This window comes from Aquila chrysaetos, chromosome 7, assembly GCF_900496995.4.
Source record: "Aquila chrysaetos chrysaetos chromosome 7, bAquChr1.4, whole genome shotgun sequence".
Classification (NCBI taxonomy): Eukaryota; Metazoa; Chordata; class Aves; order Accipitriformes; family Accipitridae; genus Aquila; species Aquila chrysaetos.
The window spans coordinates 35,431,482-35,455,295 of NC_044010.1; the positions used below are offsets into that span (position 1 = coordinate 35,431,482).

At 44.6% G+C, this 23,814-nt stretch overlaps 1 protein-coding gene across 1 annotated transcript; it reads left to right on the plus strand.

Moving 5' to 3' along the window:
• Window positions 1-1,577: 1,577 nt before the first annotated feature.
• Window positions 1,578-23,196, plus strand: UBASH3A (ubiquitin associated and SH3 domain containing A). The gene is made up of 14 exons (XM_030020979.2): window positions 1,578-1,695; window positions 5,121-5,174; window positions 6,794-6,980; window positions 9,296-9,494; window positions 10,212-10,381; window positions 11,277-11,485; window positions 12,344-12,470; window positions 14,426-14,534; window positions 15,928-16,050; window positions 16,858-16,950; window positions 17,990-18,134; window positions 20,595-20,701; window positions 21,223-21,329; window positions 22,212-23,196. Exons 1-14 carry the CDS (start codon window positions 1,583-1,585, stop codon window positions 22,347-22,349), a joined length of 1,881 nt encoding a protein of 626 aa, XP_029876839.1. The 5' UTR covers window positions 1,578-1,582; the 3' UTR covers window positions 22,350-23,196.
• The last annotated feature ends 618 nt before the right edge of the window (window positions 23,197-23,814 follow it).

Sequence of the window (23,814 nt, forward strand, 5' to 3'; positions counted from 1 at the left end):
TCTTTGAAAAAGACCCGTGCTTTAGTTATGGATAACTTTTATAATTAAATATTGCACAATATTCTGGAAGTACTTTGCAAGCAGTATCTCATCTTTCTGAAGTATCAGCTCATTTGTACTCTGGGATCTAGAAAATGAAAATGTATGCTTAGCTTCATAAAATGCTCAAGAATAGTAACAATTTGGCTTGGGTTTTTTTTAGTAAGAAGAGAGATTGATGACAGAGGAGATGGTGGAAGGAAGAAGGAGGAGGAGAGATGAAGCAAAAAGCCATGGCAGTGTAAGTGAAACAAGGCTCCTGAGAAATGAAGGAAGAAATGAAGTTTTTCCATGGCAAAACCCATGTCCTTAGAACATGGCTGCAATGAGGGAAGCTGTTCAGCCCCTTTGCTGTGCACAATGGAAACTGGCACTTCCAAAGGAGAGGTCACCACGTCACTGTTCACATCTAGACCATGATGTCAAGAGTTCTTCATCATCTTTTATGCCACCCTTTCAGCAGCCTTCCCTGGAAATGGGAAACACAGCGGGACATAAGAAAAAAAAAAAAAAAAAAAGAAAGCAGAGAAGGATGTATAAAGAAAGCTGCACTTCTTGAGTTGCTCTCAGTGCTCTGATGGTCTCCCCACCAGGCTTTAGAGACAAGCAGTTGGAAAAGCAGCCCACACTGGCCAAGTGCCCCAAGGGGAACTTCAGCCAAGGGAGAGAAAGTGAGGGCTCATTTCAGGAGACCAGCAGCTCAGGTGAGCCTTTCAGTCCACACGGTGAGATGTCCTGTCCTCCCCCGGGAGCAGCGGTACCTTCAATGAGGACAGCCCAGGCCAGAGAAAATTGTCTCCAACCATTTTACCTGTTCTGGCCACGCTGAAAACCCTGGGGACCAGCAGCGCGGCTCTGCAAAGGCTCCCATGATGGGACTGGCACCACTGGAAAGGACAGGCTTCTCCCAGCTGCCACCCTGAGCTGCTCCAAGCCCAGCCTCGGGGTCTGATGTCTACATGTGACACTGGGTTTGACCTTGCACAGTTGGCCACCCCATCGCCTTTGGCTGAGGAGACCAGAGCAGGAGCCATGGACGATAGGGATGGGAGGACATGAAAATTGAGCCCAAAAGGAAAGAATTTGGCCTGCAGACTAACTTCTTACATGCTGAAGGACATCCCTGCTCGCCTCCCCCATGCTGCAGTAGCAGCTCAGGTGGATTTCTTGGCTTTCAGAAGGCAATTTAAAATGAAAGGCTAAAAGATCCTATCTCAGACACTTCAGCAAGTCCACCCTGGCTGTGGTGTGTACCTTTGGACTACTAGTCTTGTTCTGCTGGGGCAGATGGGGAAAGCCTGCAGGTAGCTTTTGCTTTTTTAGCCACCCTAAACCAAAAAATCAGAGATGCAGATGCTACGAAAACAGGATGTCAGCTTTTGTCAGAAAAGATCACAAGAGGTTTGAGGTTTTTTTTTTATTTTAGCTGCCTCTTTCTCTTTCTCTCTCTTTCATTTTCTTACTCCCTCCCTCCCTCTCACCCTCCTCCCACCTCCCAATTTCTGTCAGCACTCAGCACACGGTCAGGGGAAGAGCAGAAGAGATGGCGGTGGCGGAGACACAGCTGTACGCAAAGGTGGGCAACAAGCACAGGAGCAAAAGCACCTCTGTACTCCTTGAGTCTCTCCTCGCCAAAGGATTCCCGGCTCATATCGCGTGAGTAATGTGTTTGGCTGCCTTTGCACAGTAAGATGTATTTAAGATATAAGAGGTATTTCTCATAAGATCCTGAGAGCAGGCAGCTTGCTTTTTTCATCAAGAGACCACGCTGTTTCCTGAGGGTGATGTCCCTGTACAGGGATCAGACCTGTCTTGCTTTGAATTTCTTGTAGAGCTGTGTGTATTGCCCATACTGCAAAAACAACCTGCTCTGTACCCATTTTAATAAATACTGTGCACATCTGAAGACACAACACCCTTCCATGTCTTCAGGTTGAGAGGCCTCACAATAAGTTAAGAAGTTGATGTCCATAGTTTGCTCTTGGGATATATACCCTGTCATTTTTTTTCTGCTTACCACTGTTATTATAAGGGAGTTAAATGTGGATGTAACTTCTACCCAAAGTTTTTTTCATGCCTGGCAAAGACCTCCTGCTGGATTTTGTCACTGGAAACTGTTTTAAAAGAGTAAGCTTTCCTTAACAAGATGCCACCTAAGTCTGTCAATTTTTCTTCCTGTCTTGAATCAGGATCTTGTTCCAAAAGCTTACCTGGAAAATGTAACAGTAAAGAATGAGGCGCTACTCTTGGCAACCTGAATGGATGAGAGATTAACTGGTGGCAGCTAACCAAGTTAATAAAAAAGAAACGTGGTGGCCACTCCTCCCCCAAACATCACTCTGGTTGCACAAGGAAGTTTGGGGGAGGATTTTCCAAATTCTGAAGGGCAAGTATGGACACTTTGGTTCAAACTGTTAAAAAAATAAATCTTTTTATTTAAATGTCGAAGAACCCCTCATAAAAATATTTTAGAAAGGAGAGCAATATCTCTCCCTTTTGACTGAAAATTAAGCAAGTTGAAAAGGCTCCATTCAGAAGTGCCATGTTGCTTTTTTAGGAACAGCTGTGTTTAGCAGATCAACTTTAGACATGATGGGCACAGCTTGCAAGGAAACTGTGGGTCCCTTGTTCCCAGTTATATATAGTGGAATTTTAGCTGTGCAGCTGAAAACCTGGCTCATCATTTCTCTAGTAATACTATAAGTTTGGTCACCCCCAAAGTAACAGCTAGTTTTCGAATTTTTTGTCCTGTATGTGATGTTCTTCAAATCCTCTTCGAAACAGTTTCTGCTGTTACAGAGATGGCTTTGTGCTTCCCAGGTCAAAATCAAGAAGCAGTGGCAGAAGCACTATGCAAATCAACATAAAATGACAAAATGTCCAAAAGCACTTTATTTTTTAATTTATTTGCTTTTATTGACTTTAAGACCTTCAAAATTTTGATTGCGTTTTTATAAAACCTTTTAGCTGCCTCTGCAGTTCCTGGGTTGAACCGTAAACGAAAGTACTGAAAAGTTGTTCTTTTGAGACGTCCTGGCCTGACAAAAATGAGGCTGGGTGGAAATATTACTATATCTTTCATAAAGTAGAACCAGCATGCCAAAGCAACATTTCCCCAAAGAACAAAAACCAAATATGTGAGGATCAAGCCTAGCATCAGATCAACAAAATGGGCCTTCCCTGGTGCTTTACACAGAACTGAAGAGTGTCAGCAGTTTCTGCTTTAGGGAAGACTCAGTTTGTTCTCACTGTAGAGACACTATTTTTAATACAGACTGTCAAAGTTTTATTCCTACTCTCTATCATCTGAGAGAAATTGGTATATACAGAATTTATTTTATGCATTATCTTTCAATCTTCACTGCTCATCTTGGAAGCATAGGATGTCTATCACAGCCTAATGCTCTCCTGGTGCTAAGGGCTCTACAAACCCTGCTGGAAAGAATCCTACAGCCAACATATATGATGAGACAAAAGGTGGAACAGGCACAGAGAGGAGCACAAGGGAGCAAGGAGATAGTACTGAGCAGCATGACAGTCCATGGTCTCAGGTCTCGCTTGTCTTATTACATTTATGATTTTGCAGGCCCTATGGTAAAGAAAAGATGAAGTCATGCTCGATTTGCCTTCAGGGCAGCTTGCACAGGGCTTCTCTCCGAGTAGGAGGAGCAGCATGACATGAAGCAGTAAAACACTGACTTTGAGGTGTAACAAGTGGTTGACAAAGTCTGGCATCATTGGCTGAGCAGAGGCAGGCACTGACATTTCAACAGAATACGGCAGGAAGGGCTGTATGGGGAGAATGGCAAAAACAACACATGGTTGTGTTTGATGTGATGGACAAGGGAGACCCAGCAGAGGTGTGGAAAGAATATGTGCAGTATTCAGTCACAGAGGACACAGGCTAGTTTTAGACAAGCTAGGTCATGGTTTTGCATTGATTTGGCCATGGTAGTTGATTTACTTTATGGAGAAGAAAGGTAGAAGGTAAAGCTTGAGTGGAAAAACTCATGTTTAGCCCTCATCCATGTTGAACCCCCACTAAAGAGCCAGGCATGATTGCATAAGTACATTTAAATGTTTTTAACAAGCCCATGTGTAGTTTTTGCACTAGAGAGAAGACAGAAGGCTAGGAGGAAGCACCAAGGATGAACCTGAGTCCTGCTGCTTAATGCACTCACTGCAGTGCTGGTGCATGCTCAGGTGTCACAGGGATGGATGGAGGATAAAAATGTGAGGAGACTAAAAGAATTAATGTCCTCAGGACCCACTGGCCAGAAAGGATGGCCTCAAGAGAGAAGGAAAGAGATGAGCAGATGCCAAATAATTTAGTAGGTTTTCCTCCACATCCACTGTCTCTACTTCCCCTTCATGTCTCTTCTGAGAAGTTTGTAGGTGGGTTACAGGACTGGAAATGAGGTTCATGAGTGCAGGTGCTACTTAAAAACTGGAATCCTTCGCCCATCACCTAGCATTTAGTGACAAAGACTTGTTCGTATGAAGCCCATAGTTGGCATTTTGAAAGCTCTAGTGAGAAAAGGAAATGGGAATCAAATCCGATCCCAGAGAATGACCGCTGCATTAACAGAGAGAAACGTGAGATATTGTCCCTCATCTTGGACTGAACTGGTGGCTTAGATCTGTCTCTCTGCTGGCCTGTGGGAGATCCTCAACCCACGTTTTCGAACCCCAACATAAGTATGTCTCGCTTTGTTTATATATATGGGCTTGGGCCTGACATCTTGAACCAGAACATAACCCTATGAACCGAGCAAACCCTGCTCTTCCAGTGCGTGGTTTACTCAACCCTAAGGAAATCCATATAGTCAGTAGGGCTGCTAAGGAAACACCTCCAGAACACAAAGGAGGAGAGGTTAGCAATCTTCAAGGAATTAAAGACTTGTAGTGGAAAAAACTATCTGGAGGGCTTCAAGAACGTTAGTATTTGCCAGGAATAACCTAGTTGTTAAAGGTCCTGTCTGTGCTGGAGAATAGATTTGGTGACGATAGCATGTCCATTCTTTACTTTTTAGAATTTTTCTTTCTGTTATTCTGATGAGTCTGTTTCGGTTTTTTGTTAGGCAAAAAGCCTTGGCTGCTACTGGACAAAAGACGATAGAAGATGCTGCAAAATGGTAAGTACCTGTGATTTTTAAGGAGTGCTTTCAGATTAAACTTGGCTAAAAATCCTTGTTCATGTGCTGATTCTGTCACCGAACGTGAAGTTAGCTGCCATAAAACCCCCTGCATCTGAGTTCTTTTTTTTTTTTTTTTTTTCATTTTAGTTCACGCAGAGAAAGAAATAATTGTATTTGTACTTATTATGGGAAGCGAGGTTATTTGCAGACGGTCCAGGGTAAATCAAAAAAGCTGGAGAGGAAAGGGCAGCCTTGGGCAGAAGCATCTACTTTTACCACAGTGATGTTAGTCAATTCATGGGACCAGACACTTCTCCTCAGTTCGAAGCCTCCTGCTTACTTATGGCCGTGGCCGCCGAGGTCTGCTCACTGCCTCTGCAAGGCGTTCCTGGGGTCCGAGCCAGGATTGCGGGCACGCGCTGGGGCATGTTCGGGAAGGCGCTCAGCGGCACCCGTGGGGTAAATGTCCTTCTCGCCTCGGCACAGAGCTCACACCTCGTGGTGTGCACCCATGGGCAGCTGGCACAGGGCCCGAGGGGGGAACCTGGACTCTCCATCCTGAAGGAAAGGAGGAAGGAAACAGGGAAAATATCTGTAAACCCATGGCTGCAGTTACAAACAGGTGCAGTAATAACATGGGGTTAAATGGCAATGGCTGAAGGCAAACAGCCCATCTTCTTCCCTTGAGAAAGGCTCGTTATAAAATAAGCTGAAAGGCTGATGGTCAGAGGGACGTATCATTAGAGTCAAAATGACTTGTTAGTCTTGATGTCTACAAAGTTTTTCTTCTGTACCAAGAGTCCCACAGAGTATTCATATGCTGATAATTGATTTTTTTTTCTTTAATCCACACTCAAATCAAATCCAGTCTTTCCTTGTATTCTCTTCTGGGTTTTGCTGTGGGATTTTTTTGGCTTGGTTTGATTGTTTTTTTCTTTTTTTCTTTTTTTTTTTTTTAAAAAGCCAGAGGAGATATTTGAGAATGGCAGATTCTTCCGAAATAGTTTTTTGTCAGGGATGCCACCACACTTTCCATCAATCACTACCAATCCAACAGCTGCAAAGCCAAACATACAGCATGTGAAGAGCAAGGTGAAGGATGTCATCACATGGGATATGAGTTTCTGATCTTTGCTTGTGCATTTTCTGATTTGTCTTGTTTGCTTTTACTAGGGCTGAATAAAAATGCTAGCTCTTTTTGAGTATTTTTTTAATCTTCAGTTATTTTTCATTTTGTCATTATTCAATATTTTCTATCCATTGCTTCTTTTTCCTCCTCCAGCCCTCTGTTTCCAGTCATGGAAAAGGGGGAAGAATAACCCCCCAAAATCTAAAAATATCTTTTTTGTTGTCTCATTTTCAGACATTGAAAGAAGTGAAGGCACATACTAAAATGTAAGGTACACAAAAAATAAGCAGAAGAAAAACCCATTCCCCATTAGTTAATATTTCAGAGAGAAAATTTGTAAGGAGCTCTTAATTTAGCTTTTCCTTTGTAAGAAAACAACAACTTTGTATTTCCTTTTTCTGGTCTCTACTATGGATGCCTTCAACCACAGGAAACAAGAGTAAGCAGTGCACATACTTTACTCTCTGTGATATGCTCTTGATTTCAGGTTGCACTCCCACTGCAACGATCCCTCTTTGGATGACCCAATCCCTCAGGAGTATGCTCTTTACTTGTGTCCCACCGGCCGTTTGCATGACCATCTGCAAGAGTTTTGGAAGGAGAGCAAGCGCCAGTGCGGGAAAAACAGAGCCCACGAGATTTTTCCACACATCACTCTCTGTGACTTCTTCACGGTGAGGCGCAAAAGACGTGCAAGGGTCAAATATAAACTGCTGGTGGAAGTGGACCACCTACAGTTGTCTTACACCAGAAATTCTCCTTGGTGATCAAACTAACATGACCTAGGTCCAGGCGTGTTTGCTTAATATTTGAGTGTTCAGCCCCTGCATAGGCACCGGGGGCTTTCTTCCCACTACCTGCTTTAGCTACCCACCTTAGCCCTTGGCATACCTAAAAATCGGGTGCTGGGGCCAGTGGGATGCTTCGGGGTAGCTGAGTGACACGTGTCTAGCATCCATCTAGAGCAACTCTGTGCAGTCCAGGCTGCACATGGACCTGCCAACAGTGAAGCACTGCTCCCCACACGCAGCTATCAGCAGGCTAGAAAGACCATGCACATTGCTGCATCCATCTAGGATGTTCAACCTTCCTGCCCGGGGCAGCAGTGGTTGGCTTCAGCCAACTGTGCAGCAGTGACAGTGTTATCATAGGATATAGACAACTTTGGTATTACGCCTATGGGAATCTCAGGGAAACCCCTACCTAGCCCAGAGAGCCTCAGCCAGAAGGTCATTGCGATGGTGGCATGTTCCAGTCTTTACCCTTTCTATTGAAGCTTGGATGTTGTGAAAAAGGGAGAAGCAAAATGCACAGGGATGGAAGGAGCAAGGGGAGCTGGACGGGAGTCAGGCAGTGCAATTGAGTCACCTTGTCAATAATTTAACATGGGAGTTAGGCTCCTGAGCTGGACTCTCGGTGGGCTTTTTTCTGGTTCTGGAGATGCTACTGTCCTCCTAGCTGGCCTTCTGAGTGAACAGTAACCCTTTAAAGAACTTCCCAGCAGAGCTGCGTCTCCTGCACAGGTGAATGCCCCAGTATCAGCAAAGACCAGCAAAGGTCTGGAAAAACTCTGGAGCCAACTGGTATCCAGTTTTCACACGCTGATGGTGCTGCACATGAACATCAGCTGCAGCTGAGATGCACTGAAACAGATATGAGCTAGAGTAGCTGGACAAAATTATTATGTTAATCATACTTTCATGCTAAACCATGCTGCTAAGTATAGACAGTGAAAATAAGAGTATTTTGTTGCAAAATATTGAATAGCGGGGTACCCTGTGGCCATTAATCACAATTATACAGAACAAAAATCATGAATTAGTAACGAATGCCATGGTGTTGAAAGGTGTCAAGTTTAAAGGCCTGCCCCTGGAAGAGATGACTGAATTGCAACCCTCACCTCAGGCGCCTCCACCCTGTTTCGGGTAGCATATTTCTAGGGATGAATGCACCCTCCGGAGCTATTCTCTGCTCATCAGCTGTCAGCAGGAGCTGGCCTGGATGCCTCACAGGCAGAAAGCGAGACTCACTGACCTGCCTCCCACCTCCTTCTCCCGACACAGCCCTCTCCTGTTTCCTGACTCCCCACGGCTTTTGCAGCTCCCGGACTTGTCAGCCCCGGACGAGCCTGCTGCACGGCACTTGCCCTGGTGCAGGATCCCACCTGCCTCTTTCACCCCACGGCCCAGTCTGCCCAGTGCCCCTGATGCATGTCTCCTCACCACGCCTGAGCCTCGCCAGGCAGTGGGTATGTGGCTTGAGAAATGCTCAAGAGAGAAAGACGGTCTAAGCAGGAGGGGCTCCTTTCTTCTCTTCTGCTCTTCCCCTTCAACAGCATGACCTAGTGAAAAGGCTGAATGGAGCAAATAGCTCTGTGGAGGAGACTAAAGCAGTGTGGAAATGGTGCATCGTTAATGTTTCTGTCTTTGATTAGACAGCACAAATTTCATCCTTGTCTCTTCACTGTTTAAATTGCTTAATTGACACTTTTTGTGGAATCATGGCTCCATTCAATCCTTTAATTTGCTGTGAATAGAGCATTAAGGGTCATCATGACAAAGATGCCTCATAAATTTTGCTAGGTATGTTGCTCAGCATCTGAGATCTTGAAGTTTTAGCGGGAGCTATTTCAGCTGTCAGATAACAATAATGCAAATTCTTAACTAGAATTGAAGAGGGAAATCATGATCCCTGCTTCATTTCAGTCAGGTTACTGCACACCTGTCAGACAGTAAAATCTTTTGGCTCTTTCCTATCCAGCCTCCTGGTAGAAGGCTCCATCTCCTATTATAGCACCAGGATACTGTGCTGATCAAACTGCCCAGTATTACTGATCTTAATACCAGGAATTTCAAGCAAGTTTGTAGGTGTGTTGTCCTTCTCAGGAAGTCTAATTCCCGCACTGTTTTCTGCTATTACTGTATGACACAGGCTACAATAGTGGCTGTTGAGCCAGTGGGTAAAGCCTGTTCCTCCTGTTTTCTTTCAGTGTGAAGACCAGAAAGTGGAATTATTGTATGACACCTTAAAGCGAGTCGGTGACAGCTTTTCACAGTGCTTTCCACCATCTATTTCGCTATCACTACATTCATCCACCAGCTACCTTGGCTTCTTCATTGGTGACAGCCATGCAAATATCCTCAAAGAGTTTGCTCTGGCATTCTCGTCAGAGGCTTCAGCCCAGGCAGGTAGGACCAAAATCAGAGGGAAAATGGGTGGGTCATAGCACAAATGCTTAGGCATGTTACTGAAAGCATTTCTTGTGCCTGCAGGGAAGCTTAGCTGATGTTTTATGCCAGCAAACACCCTTTCCTCCTACAGATTTGAAAATAACATGGCTAGGGAAGCATGGTTTAGACTTTGGAAGACACAGTGCTTTTATCTAGAAGCTGAAATGGTTAGCTGTGTAACTTGATAGGTCATCGATCGGGACATCCAAGATGGGTGGGGATATAATCCTCCCTATCCCCAGACCTCCATCTCCATGGTGCTATGGCCCAGCCTAATGGCCCGACTGCATCCTTGAGAAGGAGGTCCTAATCGCCACTCCAATGACATCCAAGGGAAACTGCATCACCAGTTGAGACTGAGGGGATACAACCCCAGAATAGCTGCGTCTCAGAGAAACAAGTTCAATATATCTCAGACTGGGAGACGAATTCAAACCCTGTTCATTTCTTTTCTCCCAGCTGAAGCCAGGGAGCAAATCATGTCCAGATTTATGAATCATTTTGGCATGATTAAAATCATGACATTCTGCAAAGGAGTTATTCAGCAAAACTCTGATCTACTCCACTACTAATTACTATGGTGTTTCCTGTAGCATGCAAAACATGTAGGACTAAACAAGAAGAGCTTTAAATGACCTTCACTTCTATGTTGTGACATGATTGTTTTATTCCTAGATTGCCACGTGAAGCCCTGCCTAAAGCAGCTCCACCTTACCTTGGCTCACAAGTTTTATCCTCACCATCAGAAGACTTTGGAAGAATTGGCCAAATGCATTAACCCAGGGGAGAGCTGCCGGTGGGTAGCTGCTCTCTACTCACGGGACATGCGTTTTGTGCATTACCAGGTACTGTCATCAGATTTATTTAATTTCCTGAGCCCATGGTCAGACTCTTTGCTACAGTCATCTTGCCTTTTTTTTTCCCATGAAGAAAATCAGTGCATGCATAGTACAGTGTTTCAAAAAGCATGGTTATTTCAAGTACCTCTTTGGGTTGAAAAATTGTACTCACAAGTTGGTAGAAGATACCTTTATGTTAGGCTGTTTGACCTGCGTGTCAGCAAGATCTAATTCCCAACTCCAGCAGAAAAAACTAATCTTACCATGACATGAAAAAATAAGAGAGACAGGAAATTATGATCTTTGAATATTTGCTAGGATTTGTCAGACCACAGCTTTACAGTAAAATTCCATTCAGCAAAATCAGTTTTCTTGATTGTTCCAACCATGATGAAAACTGCACAGATTAAATATCAGTGAGCAGGGCACAGTTGTCACTGATGATTTTCTGCTTGACAAACTCCTGGCTAAAACCAGTCGACATTTTTCCAGTTCTCATTTCCAGTTTTAAGTTATGGAATGATCAACATTTTTTAGTCAGATCAGTATATTGCTTTGTCACAAGTCTTATATTGGATTTTGGTCACACTCAGGAGAGCTGCAAGTAATCACAAAACCAGCTGACAATGCTTTTGCTATGTTTGCTTCCAAATAAGTCAGTACTAGTTACAGGGAAAAAAGTATTTTTACGAAAACCAAGTGCCTATTTTTACACATACTGCAAATGCAGTAGTGTCTTCCTTTTTCTCTGCCAAAATGCCGTTAAAGAGCATTTGCAGAGTGGAAAGTAGTAGCGGTCGCCGTGTCCAGTGGAGAGTTGAACGAGCATCTCCTGAACCGCTGTGGCACGTGCAGCAGCGGGCTCTGGGCAGCAGCCTGACCCCGCTGCGTGTTCCCCCAGACGCTGAGGGCCCTCTTCCAGTACAAGCCCCAGAACATCGACGAACTCATGATCAACGCCGGCGACTTCGTCTACGTTGACCCGACACAGCAGTCCGACGTGAGCGAAGGCTGGGTGATCGGGACCTCACATCGGACCGGCTGCAGGGGTTTTATTCCCGAAAACTACACTGAGAGGGCCAGCGAGTCAGACACGTGGGTTAAGCACAGGTAAGCTGGGCTTTCGTGGGTGTTGCTCTATGTCAGCCGCTTTTCCCGCTGGGGAGCCGTGGCAGCGTTCCTCCTCGCTGTGAGCTGTGGGCTGCCAGGCGGGAACTGGAGGCAGCGTGGGCAGAGGAGAGGGGGGTCCTGGGGGTCTGGGTGGGACGCTGACACTTCTGGAAGAGGGGACATAGGACACACACCCACAGATACCCGGAGTTCATTAGTTCAGCTGCTCAAGGGATGACCCCTGTTTGCTCTCGAACAACCTGAACATCCTAATGAATTTTAAAAGACCACGTTCGGCCAGGCAGACTGAGTCTTCAGCCTGGCTCAGCGCTTTCTTCTTTCTTCTTTTTTCTCATTTCAAAGGCTTGAAAAGTTAACTTGAAATGAAACCACGCAAAGGTTGCTCCACCACCTTGAGCCCTTGTCTTGTTGATTTACCCTGTATCAGCAGGCATCTGTCTGGCTTCCTGCACTTTGTTCTGCCGCTGACAGCACGGCTGATGCCACTTGTAGATTAGAGCTGATTTTTCTAAGCAGGGAGGTGTAGGTGCACTTGTTGAGTCCTCAGAGACAGAGAGGAGGCAACCAGGTAGTATTTCCTGTTTGAAGATCACACTTCAGCAGTTACACACAATATATGCTATCGATTCATATTATTTTAGATTCATTTTTCCGTGGCAGATTCTAAAGCAAGAACAAAGTGATGAAGTGGATTGCAAGTGTGCAAAAAATATTGAATGGAACATGAATCCTGACTTACACGTCGCTGTAGACAAAATCACAACTTAAAAATCCCTTCTATTTATGTGTGTGCCCACATGTTTGTGTGTGTGTGTGTTGCTTCTGCTTTTTCTACAGGGAATATGTTTTTGTAACAGCTTCGAGATTATTCACCCAAACTGAAAATGAACCTAATGTAAAGCTGAATGGAGAAGTCCATAATCCTAGTATGTCAAGGAGCGTAACCAGTGTACTTTCTCTTCAGGTAATTGGTTTTTTCCATTTCTAATCTTTGCCGTGTGCTTGTGCAGATATACTATGTATTAAAAGCATTTAGTAAATTTAATATTATCTTCCTTGTTCTCCATCACATTTTCATGGTAGGTTGTAATGCACATATATACACACACACACACAAATACACTTACACTGTACTGTATAATATCTCATAAATATTTTGTGGCTTATATCATGTATATTACTCTTGCCTTCTTTCATAAGACTTTTTGTTGCTGTCATAATAGGACAACATATGAGTTCTCTGCTCAGGTTTCTCTGTGCACAGCCTTAGTGGGCAAGCTGTGCAGAGGTATGGTGAAAAGTCTGACAAGTGAGACACGGGCACAACATCCCCTGACTTTCATGTGGGTTCATAGCAGAGTAATTAGAGCAGAATTAGGCTCATTGTTCATTGTTACTTTTATGTCCGGATCCTATGGATGTCACCTTGATGGTTTACCTGGTCCCAGATCTTGGCACATTTAAATGTTTCATTTTCTTTTGTATTTTTAGATACATAGTTAATGCAAATAACTGCATAGAACTGCTGCAAGAGAACAGCCAGCTGTAAAGCTTAGCAGCACTGATGGGATTACATTTTTGTCCGAGTTTCAAAATCAATGTGTATCAGTTTTTTCCCAGGTTTTCCACTGGTCTTCTGGTAGGAAGAGCAAAACAAATAAGGACTCTGTTTTTTTACCTACAGCACATTTGCACCTGCACTGCCTTATTGGCTGACTGTCAGGGATGCCAAGACGGTCCTTTCCAGCACACTGGCATGCTGCAGAAACCCCTTTGGGCTTGCTGGCCCCATGGCCTCTCTTCTGGCTGTGCTGGGGGATAACCCTGGGTTCATTTGTATTAGCATCAGAGAAACTTGAGGGCACCTTGAGGGAACTTCCATCCTGGGGGTCCCAGGATGCTGTGTGTACAACCGTAAGACAGAAACATCTGCACGAGTCACCTGTCCTTCCACCGGCTCTTGATTGCTCTTAGCCTCTCTTATCTAGCTCAGATCTGTGGCAGAGCCACCACTTGGCCTGAGGAACATGTTTTGCAGATGTGCACGTCTCCAGTCTAGGAGTTTCCCCAGCCTCTGAGTTCCTCCTAAGCAGAAGAGCAAGACCACAAAACCTTAGTTTTAAACTCTGATCTTGCGGCGGTTGATTCATGTTTTATGGCAGAAATGCAATAGCGTTTAGCAGAATACATGAATATAAATCTCATACCACTTCTTAAGAATTCCCTTCTCTGCTGCTGAAGATACACATCGCTAACCTCAGTGCTGCAGCAGTAATGCTGCGATGGGTTGAAAAACTTTTAAAGTCTTTGACCTGTTTCCCCCTACCTTCTCTTCTGTATTTAATGTGCATTGTATACTAAACCCAAACTACTCAGAATTTATTTGTAATTCCATGCAGTCTGAGTAAAAAGTGGCCTCAGAGGAAAACTGGGTGCACTATTGACTTGGCCACACAGTTATGAAAAGTGTAAAAGTAGTTTTCATTAGGAAAAGAAGGATGAGCTTGGTGTTAGTCCTGGTGTAGAAAAGAGTATTGCCACTTAAATCTTAGCTAGTTTCCCTCTTTTGTTTATACCAACCATATGATATATATTAAAATTATAATTCCTTCCCACACTGGAATGAAAAGATCTGTTATCAGCACTATCTTTCACTAGTGTAAACATAGAATTAAAACCTAATCTGTGGCCCATGAAGGTCGGATCTCTTTCATTTGCCTTCAGTGGAGAGCCAGTCAGGCTTACTATTGTCCTAAAGATAGGCACCTATTATAGCAGCTCCTTCTCTCCCCCTCTGTGTTTGTTATAAACCTCCCAGGACAGGTCTGCTCTTCCTTCCTCCATCAGGCAGCATCCAGGAATCCAGACTTTTTATGCAGGTTATATATAATATTGTAATGAAAAACCCTTTTTACACAGCTGTCACAGAATGCCACCCTGCGAAGAGGTGTGCTGGTCATGCGTCATGGGGAAAGAATTGATCAGGTCTTCGGCAAATCTTGGCTTCAACAGTGCTTGACTGCAGATGGTGAGTAGGATAATGGAAGGATCTTAGCAAATCAGAACCAAAACCAATTAATCCCAGTAATAGGTACAAGAGATTCAGTCTCCTACGTGTAAATGTAAACACTGACACAAAAGAGTGAGTAACATTGCAAGTCAGGTACAGCACTGCTTTGACCTGCATGCAACCAGTATTTCGTAATGTCCTAAAGTCCTTCATGTTTATGTTGGATAAATTCTGCAGACCAAGCAAAGCTCTTGTGATACTGACGGATGTGTGTTTCACTGACGGATGTACAAAACACAACATCTCTACCACTCATTACACAAGGTGGTGGTCATCAGACCCCTCCAACTTTCTGCACGTCAGTCAGAATCATGGTCTGTTGATCAGTCACAGTACGTCACTAGTCAAATCTGGGGGAGAAAAGCAAGAGCAAACTATGGTGGAAAGGAGATGTCAGCACTGACCTAAATGAAAAGTTGAATTTCTTGGCCCTCTCTCTAAAAAAATGTATGTTTTGAGGTGAAGAAAACTGACCCAGAACAGGGAACTGTGTGTCAGGAGGAAGGAGGGTAACAAGAAGGTGGGAGTTCAGAAGGGAGAGCTTTATGCTGGAGATCTCCTATCTAAAGTGTGCAAAATTCACGCTAGATAATGAGCATGGTACCTTCTGGCTGCATAATCAATTCATTGGTTTCATTTTCCTTCAGTGGAAATGTTGGGGTTTTGTCATTGGCAATGGTAAAAGAATATCAATATGGAGTGGGTTTTTGCTTCATTTGAGCCCCACAAAGCCGAAGTCTCACGATTTCCTGTCCTCTCTCTCCTCCCACATTTTGCTCCTTCTGAACTTGCAAAAGAGGTTCTGTTTTGTTAGGACAGGTGATTTCCCAAGCCAGTGTTGTGACCTTAAAATATGGTACCTTTAAGGTAGTAGTAGTCACCAGGTTTTTACACCAGTGAGACACTGACTATGTCTGTAGTACTGAAATAATCCTGTAGGCATCTGAGTTCAGGCACAGCCCCATGATTCCCCAAACTGCTTAGATCTTAGCAGTCTCCCTGGCGTGGTCTTGGCTGACGGCAGCTCCCCCTCACCCCTACGGTTTCCAGACGAGGTTTGGGGAGAGCACAGACCAGGGTCGGTCCCCGCTGGACAGACAGCATGGGTGTTTGGGGTGGAGGGAAGAGAGACCGGCTCCTTGGGCAGACACCCTGCTTCTTCACTTACCCTCGTGGCCAGAGAACAGACCCCGACCTGTTTCACTTGCCAGTCGAGATGTCATTCCGGGCCGAGTTTTCAGAACCAGCCATTCTACCATTCAGAAGAAACGAAGCCATTATAACGAAATGCAGCCTGTGTGTTAGCTGCTGCCTCCCTCGTACAGCGGCAAAATGTCCCACCTCATTTCAGGAAAATACTACAGAGCTGATCTGAACTTCCCTTCCACCCTGCCGAAGCGGAAAGACAGCATGAAGCATTTTGAGTGCGATCCTCCTTTATCTTGCTGTGGTGTTTTCCAGTCGAGGCTTATAGGTAAGCTGGATAATATCCTACTGAAAGTGTAAGGGCTTGGGAAGCAGGTTTTCAGCACCTGCAAAAGCTCATAGTGGCTTTGTAGTAGAAAAACTTCTTAGTAGCACTCATTGTGGTAACACTTCTGTATGGGCAACCGCTGCAAGATCTTGTTAAACAGTAAAATAGACAGTGGGGCTGGTTGCTCATCTTGGAGACCCATTCTGCCAGTTACTGGCAAAGAAAATTTAAAAAAGAGAAGCTGCAACACTAGCTGTGCCCTGCTGCGTGTCTGCAAGGGACTAACATCTTGTGCAGTTGTCAGTGAATGGGCAGTGAGGAGCGAAGGGGCTGACCAGAGGAAGCAGCTTCATGTTCAGCAGCATGTGGTCACCTCATCACAGGTGCCTGACGGCTGGCTGGTGTGGGTTAGTCTGACTCAGATCACTCACCAGATGAAGCTGTTTCTGCTCCCTGAGCAGCCACACCTGACTGTGACAATGCAAGTCTGGTGCAAATGTTTATCTCTGATGATTCAGATATATGGAGACACCCAAATACCTAACTGCTGTTTGCAGAATGTGAGTGAATCTTCTAAAATTATTTTTCAAATGCTCATTTTAAACTTGCTGTTACAACCAGAATGAGCTTTTTAGTGAGCTCAGGGAGCCAACAGTGTGAAAAAAATTAATAAAAAGGGACTGTCAATGTATCCCATGTCAACGAAACTGAAAAGCTCCAAGCTGTTTTTTGCAGAAAGTATTTTGTAGTATTTTCTCATCTGTCGTGGTTTGTGAAAGAGGAACTCGCTTTGCTGTTCCCATCCAGGAGAAGCTTTGCTGGACCAGGGGGTGACAGTCAGCTATGTGTACTCGTCACCTGCGCTCCGCTGCATACAGACAGCTCAACACATACTGCAGGGTAAGGCAGCAAAACTGGCCGGGTGCTTTTGCCACGGTGAAAATGTCCCCGTCAAACTTTTGTGAAGTCTCTGAGATGAGTAATTAAGAAGATGTATGACTTTGTGGCTATTTGTTGTTGCATTTAAGCAGGGAAGACAGGGTGGTTTTGTCTAGCTTGGTAATACAGGCAGTAACAAACGTGCTGCCATGTATGTAGTCTGGAGAGTACTATCCCATTAACTCTAGTCCTCGCTAGTTAACATGGAATCTAATGTTATATGAAACAGTGGTGTTTCACATCAGGTTGAATTCAACATTAGTAGCTGCTCATCAGATCACCACTGCCACCTCTTCCAAAAAGCAAATGTTTCCAGTGCTCTGAAGGATATGTATGTGAATCAGGGAAGACAACTTTCTCCTGAAAGCATTTGCCTTTGCAAGCCAAACTATTTTAATTCCTTCATATTGCAGAACCTCTTTCCTTCTCCTTCTCCCCCTCCTTCTCTTCTTTTTTCCTCTCCTGTCCCCTCCCACAGGTCTGTCAGAGGTTCACAGTTTATTATCATGTTTATATCAGAATTACGATAGGAGTGCATTTCTTCTGGGAACTAGTACCACTCAGTAACCTCTCGAGAATTATCAACAAAATAACGTGTCTTTTGACAAGAGAATTCTATTTCTAACACTGTAGGACAATTTATTGCCCCACTGAGGACCACTGAGTAAAATGCTATATAAAAATGGTAAAAACATTTCCTGTCTAAAGTTTATTGAGATTGCAACATTACCGAGGTCTTTATTATCTCCTGTACTTTGCAGATCATCACAAGAGAGCTCCAGAAATAATAATAATAATGTAAGAATTTGTAGTGACTTAACATTAGTCAGACAAGAATATAATGTTGACTTCATTTAATCAACACGATCCTCTTTTGTTTGACAATAATTCTTTTTCATTAATGAAAACATTACAGCAAACAAGGTATAATGTACAGCAACAAATGTAACACTTCAAGTGTACCTTTCTCTTCTTAATAAATATTTTTTTGTTCTTTCAGGGCTTAAATTAGATCAAAAAGTCAAAATCAGGGTGGAACCAGGACTGTTTGAATGGACCAAGTGGGAAGCAAGCAGAGTAATTCCTAACTTCATGGCTGTGACAGAACTGGCAGAGGCCTCTTACAAAATAGACACAAGTTACAGGTAATTGTTCCATACCGAGCTGTTAAAGCAGCTGGGTGTTTTTTCCCTGAGGTATCTCTTCATCTTTATATTTGTCATAAACCATTATGAACACTGCAAAAAATGGGTGATTCTGATCAAATTCAAGTCTGCATGATGTGTTCCCCAAATATGATACGCTGTCAGCTATCTTGTGCCAAGAGTCAACTTTGCTGCTCTGACACAGACACAGACACACACGCACGCTTGGGAACGTGCGTGCACGTAGCACGTGGGTACACCTGCACACGCACAAACATCTGATACTTGTGTATGGGACCAGCCCTCCTTTGGTGTTGCCTTCAGATTCGCCGGCTCAGGCCCATGGTTTGTCACGCGCAAAAATACCTGCGTTATAGGCATTAGTGTCAGGTACTAGGAGTTTTGTTTTTACCTTTGGCTCGAGCAAAGCACGCTTTAGAAACGCGAAGAATAACCTGTTGGGTAAATAACATGGTGGTTTTCAGCGATGAAGAAATGTGATTTTAGAAAAGGTCAGTAAGCCCTTTGTTTAAGGTCTGCAGGGCAGCAGCGAGAGGTCTGCCCCGCGGCAGGGGGTGAGCACAGGCTGGGAGGTAGCAGGGAGCACAGCTCCACGCCTGAAACGTCGCTGCTTTGTGTCACTGAAGCAACAGCTACAAGAGGAAGGGAAAGCGGGGGGCAACCCCCCCTGCACCCCGGGGCAGATCCATGCAGCGTCTGGGGAGAGAGAGGTGAGCCCGACCCGAGCCTGCCGTCCTTGCGGTTTTGGGGGCAGGCAGGGTAACGGCGTTTCACTGCAATTGATGTTTGTGCCAAATTCAGTCGGGGTGGGGAGTTGTTTTGTTTTGCGTTGCTCAAAGATCAGTACTGTGCTCATCAAGGACTTTTTGGGGCCCTCGCAACTTGAGGGAGGTGATGCCTTTTCTGAGCGCTTGCAAACCACAGCAGGGCAGGAAATGATAAGCCTCCAATTCAATCTAGCTCCTCATCTTGGTCGCAAACCAGGCTGCTCTGTGTTTGCGTTGCAGAGCCAGATCCAGGAAATTACTCAGCTAATAGAGGTGAGTGTCTCTGGGGTTTCCCACATATACAAGAAAGGGGGAAAGGAAACTTCTCATGTCTTAATGCATTTCTTACAGCCAAGCGTCTTCGTTTGAAATTGCCTGAAGGAATAAAATGCTTCATTTTCTTGGATCATAGTGCTTTCTGGTGTGTTTTACCACCAGCAGACCGTTTTCCCTAGTTTTTTCAGTACACTTGCCTCGAAAGAAAGTGTGCAAATGCAGAGCAGTGGGAAGTCCAGAGGGGAAGCTCTGAAGCAATGCTAAATACAGGGTTCAGACCCCTCGCACCTCACTCGGGTCCGGGCAAAAATAGGGTGGATGAGCAATAAACTTGTACATATGATGCCAGTTTCTTCCCGTCACGTGCAGGGCTCAAAATCCTCAGGTCCCAGGGGCTGGTTTTACCATATTCACCCACTGCAAATGACAACCTTCAACTAGGCTGTCGGGGCCTCCCAACGTCGGGAATTTGGTGTTCCCAGGCACCTGCCCTTGGCACCGCTGGGGCCCTGCAGGCTCTTCCCCCCTGCGGCCGGGCTGGGGCAGCCCCCAGCCCTGCTCCCGCGGCCGGACGCAGCTGCGGTCCTGGAAGGTGCTGCGGGGCAGTGGGACGGGTCTGTGCAGGGTGCACGGCACCCACCAGCCCAAGCCCTACCGCGTCTGTGGGGCTGCCTTGATTCGCAGCAGTTTGGAGGTCTGGCTCCTACTTTTTTAGGAAATGTTTATTCAGTGCCTGAAGAGCCCCGGCATATAAAAGAAAGAAGAACGCCTGGTCCCAGTAGAAGAGCTCAGATACTTAGGAGTGGTGCATTTTGGTGCTGGAAACACTTTTTTTTTTTTAACTCTAGGAGTGAAAGTCTTTACTATCCATTTGTCCAGCTAGTGCAGATATGCCTCGTTTGTTGCTGATTTTGATTTGCTTTGTTTATTAAGGATACTAAGATTGAGGTGCCAAGTCTTGAAAGCATTCACATCATCAGTGTCTTGCCTTGGTTTGAACTCAGTTGGGATTGCTAGAGCTGGGCAGCTCTGCGAGTGTGCAGTCCATAGCTGGGCAGTGGTCCTTGCTGACAGAATTGCTCAAAGCTTAAGCTTTTCTTAGGCATGAATCCTACTTTAAATAATCTCCACTGTAAACTACAAGTTTTATTAAAGCATGATTTTCCCTACATCTGGTGCCTTATGAGCTATGAGATTTGGCTATAAGATTTAATGGCAGTTACTGTGGGGGACACTAATGCTGCATGCAAGCTGAGGCAGCAGTATGTCAGCCCAGTCAGTAGAAAAACCTGTATCCTTTTAACCAAGTGCCTTTCCTCTGGTGTAGTCATTCAATAGTGCTGACAATGTCCCAGTATTCATCTAGATTAACATACATTTGTGATTTTATTGTCAGGGGTAACTTCCCACTCTCGTCTCTGGTGCCATCGGAAAGTTATGAAGAATATGTAAGCAGAAGCTCTGCGGTTATAAAACAGATCATCACTGCCTGCCCCAGCAAAGGTAAAGGTTTCAGATCTTTGTATATTCTGTCAGAGACTTTCAGTAACAGGAACTGGCGAAGATTAGCCAACAGAAACACATTTAACATGAGTTGTTTGTATTCCACAGAGCTTAAGGTAAACTCTTAGTCCTTGTCCTGGGCTACGCTAAATTAAAATAAATGCGATTTATGGGATAGAAATGAAAAAGCAAAATTAAACAGGAAACAGTAGACTACTAAATTGCAAGAGTATACTTTGCTTCATCTTTCTACATCGGGATGTAGCTCAGCATAAGATACTGTACTTTTCTGGAAAGTTTTTTTTTTCTCTCTCTTTTCCTAGCAAATGCTTTTTCTCACTAGCTGGCATGCCTACAACACACCAGACTTTTCCTGACCAGCGCAGTATACCCTGCCACATTATCAAAGAGGTCTGCAAAGATGAACAGCCCCAAAAGAGCCTCATACCCATCTGCTGATGGGTAACCTGACAGTGCTGCAGCTCCCTTACTACTTTTCTTTGCTTTTTCTGGTATATCAGGTGTCATCCTCATTGTGGGCCATGGCTCTTCCTTGGCATCTTTCACCCGACCTCTGTTAGGGCTCCCTGCCAGAGACAGCAGCAACTTTGCTCAGATGGTACGAAAGGTAAGAAGATTTTTTTCAGCAGGAAGCTTTCTTGTTTTATTATACTTTTAATAAGGAGCCTGCTTATGCTGTGAGACATGCGTGTAACTGCATGCCAATACCAATGACATTAGCTTTCTCATTACAAAGGGAATCTCATGTAGTTTTAGCAAAGCGCAGGAGGTCAAGAGAACGATTTTCTCGTCATGAACAGTATGTGACTAGCAGCTAAGTCTTTGGAGAAATTTTTTGTCCAACTCCCCTGGAAAGTCAATGCCAGGTAACATTTAACAGACAAGAGGCACGTTTGGAAACCTCTCCATCTGGACCTAGCCTTCCCTCTCCTCCCCGTGGTGTTGTGAGTGTAACATGCAGCTACATTCAGTGAGTCACTCTTTAAGAAGCCGTGTGTTTTTCAAGTCACTGTAAGTTCACAGCTTCAGTGCTCAGCTACAGAATGAAGTGGCGAAGGGTTTTCTTGCCAGCTTCACAAGTGGGACCTGTGCTCGAGATTGGTTGCCAAGGTTTTTTGTTTACTTTATTTGTGTATTATCACCAGTGGCAGAATTCTTCACCCCAGTTTTCCTTACCATCTGCCTTGGTATGACCAACCAGAGAATTCAGTCTTTAGATATATTTTTACTACCACTGTCAATGCATAAGGAGGGGTGAGTGAATATATTTTGATCATCAGATCCAAGTATGAATGTGGAGTGATGACACAAGTTCAGCTTTCACCCCACAGGCCTCCAGTCTGCTTTTAGTTCATTTCAGAAGTGGCAAAATGTCCTGGTCTCTCCTCCCAGAACAGTCTCAGGGTCTGCTCTCTTCTGTAGCAAAGCCCCCTCTTTCATGTCAAAGCAATGACCCTGCTAGTAACTCTGCTGGTAACTTCCTTCCTAGATCCCATCGCTGGGCATGTGTTTCTGTGAAGAGCTGAAAGAGGAGAACAAATGGCAGATGGTCAACCCACCAGTGAAGACGTTAACTCATGGAGCAAATGCAGCCTTTAACTGGAGAAATGGTATTGTGGAAGATTAGAAGCCCGGCTCTGCCTTTTGCAGTTGTCAGAAATAAGCCAAAGACAGTTTATGGTTCAGCACAGAACAGTGTTTCATCCAGAAGACTTACAGCGGATGGGAAATACCATCTCTAAGTTGTCAAAGCACAGAAAAACATTTCCAAGTTTGGTGCCTGAATATTGTTTTTATTTCAGCGGCTGAGAGGAAGGAACCCAGGAACTGGCGTGCACGGGAGAAAGAACTCTTCTGGTGGTGAAGAAAGTACCTTTTAACCTTTTCTGAGAGTACCAACATTTAATAAATACGGAACTACCTGATTATAAATTCCACTGCTAAAGGCACTAACATAGACAATGTGGCATTTTCCAAGACCAAAATACATACAGTAGGAATTGCTTTTTTTCATGCACTTGGATCTTTCAGACAAGCAGAGAAACTGGGACTGAAGAAAAGTCATCTCCTACCCAAAGAGGAGACCAGCTCTACCTAAAGCCACTGGCTTTCCTGTTCACTCCGTCAGTTTCACGAGAGCAAATACCATGCTGACTATTTATTTACCTCTTCTACAAAGGGGCTCCATTTTCTATCACAACAGCTCCCAATCCAGCAATTCCCGAATGATCCATATTGCAAAAGGGACTAAATGATTCCTTTTTGCAGAAAACTGAACTGATTGCTTTACTGTTGCTGGGACAAAGAAAGATGCCCTGTGTTACTGTACTGGTGACAAAACCGTGGCGTGAGCAACTCGTAACTGCTGAACACTGCCTGAGATGGCACTCGCAGGACAACAGCTTTGCTTTGTGCTGTTCCGTGCCAAATTGTATAAATGGTGACACACCTACCAGATGGGTCACCCAAAATGTCTCTGTAGCTCTTCTCCTGGTGATTTGTTTAATTAAGGGAATGCAGCCCTGAAATTTTGCACACAAACAGGAACATGCCTTTCCACAGTCTGTTTTCCTTTCTAATTTTCCTGTCCAGTTATCCTCTCAGATAACTACCTCTGGGAAAGCACAAGTGTTTCTTTCAATGAAAGGAAAAAATGGAGGTTTCTCTCTTAGCATGACTAAAAATGTTTTCATTTTCACCCTTCACCTCCCTGCTCCTTCTTGACATATCTCTGCATGCATGCCGTTAGCTGTCAGGGGATGCGGTAGAGCCCATCCAACATTCAGGCTTTGGGGCTGAGAGGTGTCTGACAAGCACCCTTATCTGTGGGCGTAGAGATTTCGTATCTCGGTCTTGCACCTGAAATGATTCATTTTGACTTTCCAGCTCTGGTGAAATTGCTTGAGCTCTTGCTTTTCTGACAGCGCTGTAATTTTAAAGTGAAAACCAAAAGCCCCAGGGCCAAGACGGGAGCTCTGTAGCTAGCAAGTGATGCAAAGAAGGGCATAGGACTGCATCACTGGTTGCAGCTTGAATGCTTGAGATGGGTGGCTACGGATGCAGCCCCCGAAAAAGGTAAAAACCTCAAGTGC

Bases quoted from the DNA above. Each gene is read 5' to 3' on its own strand.
- UBASH3A (XM_030020979.2), top strand. From the start codon at position 1,583: ATGGCGGTGGCGGAGACACAGCTGTACGCAAAGGTGGGCAACAAGCAC. The intron at 5,175-6,793 runs GTAAGTACCTGT...TCTTGATTTCAG, and splicing joins ATAGAAGATGCTGCAAAATG to GTTGCACTCCCACTGCAACG. The intron at 6,981-9,295 runs GTGAGGCGCAAA...GTTTTCTTTCAG, and splicing joins CTCTCTGTGACTTCTTCACG to TGTGAAGACCAGAAAGTGGA.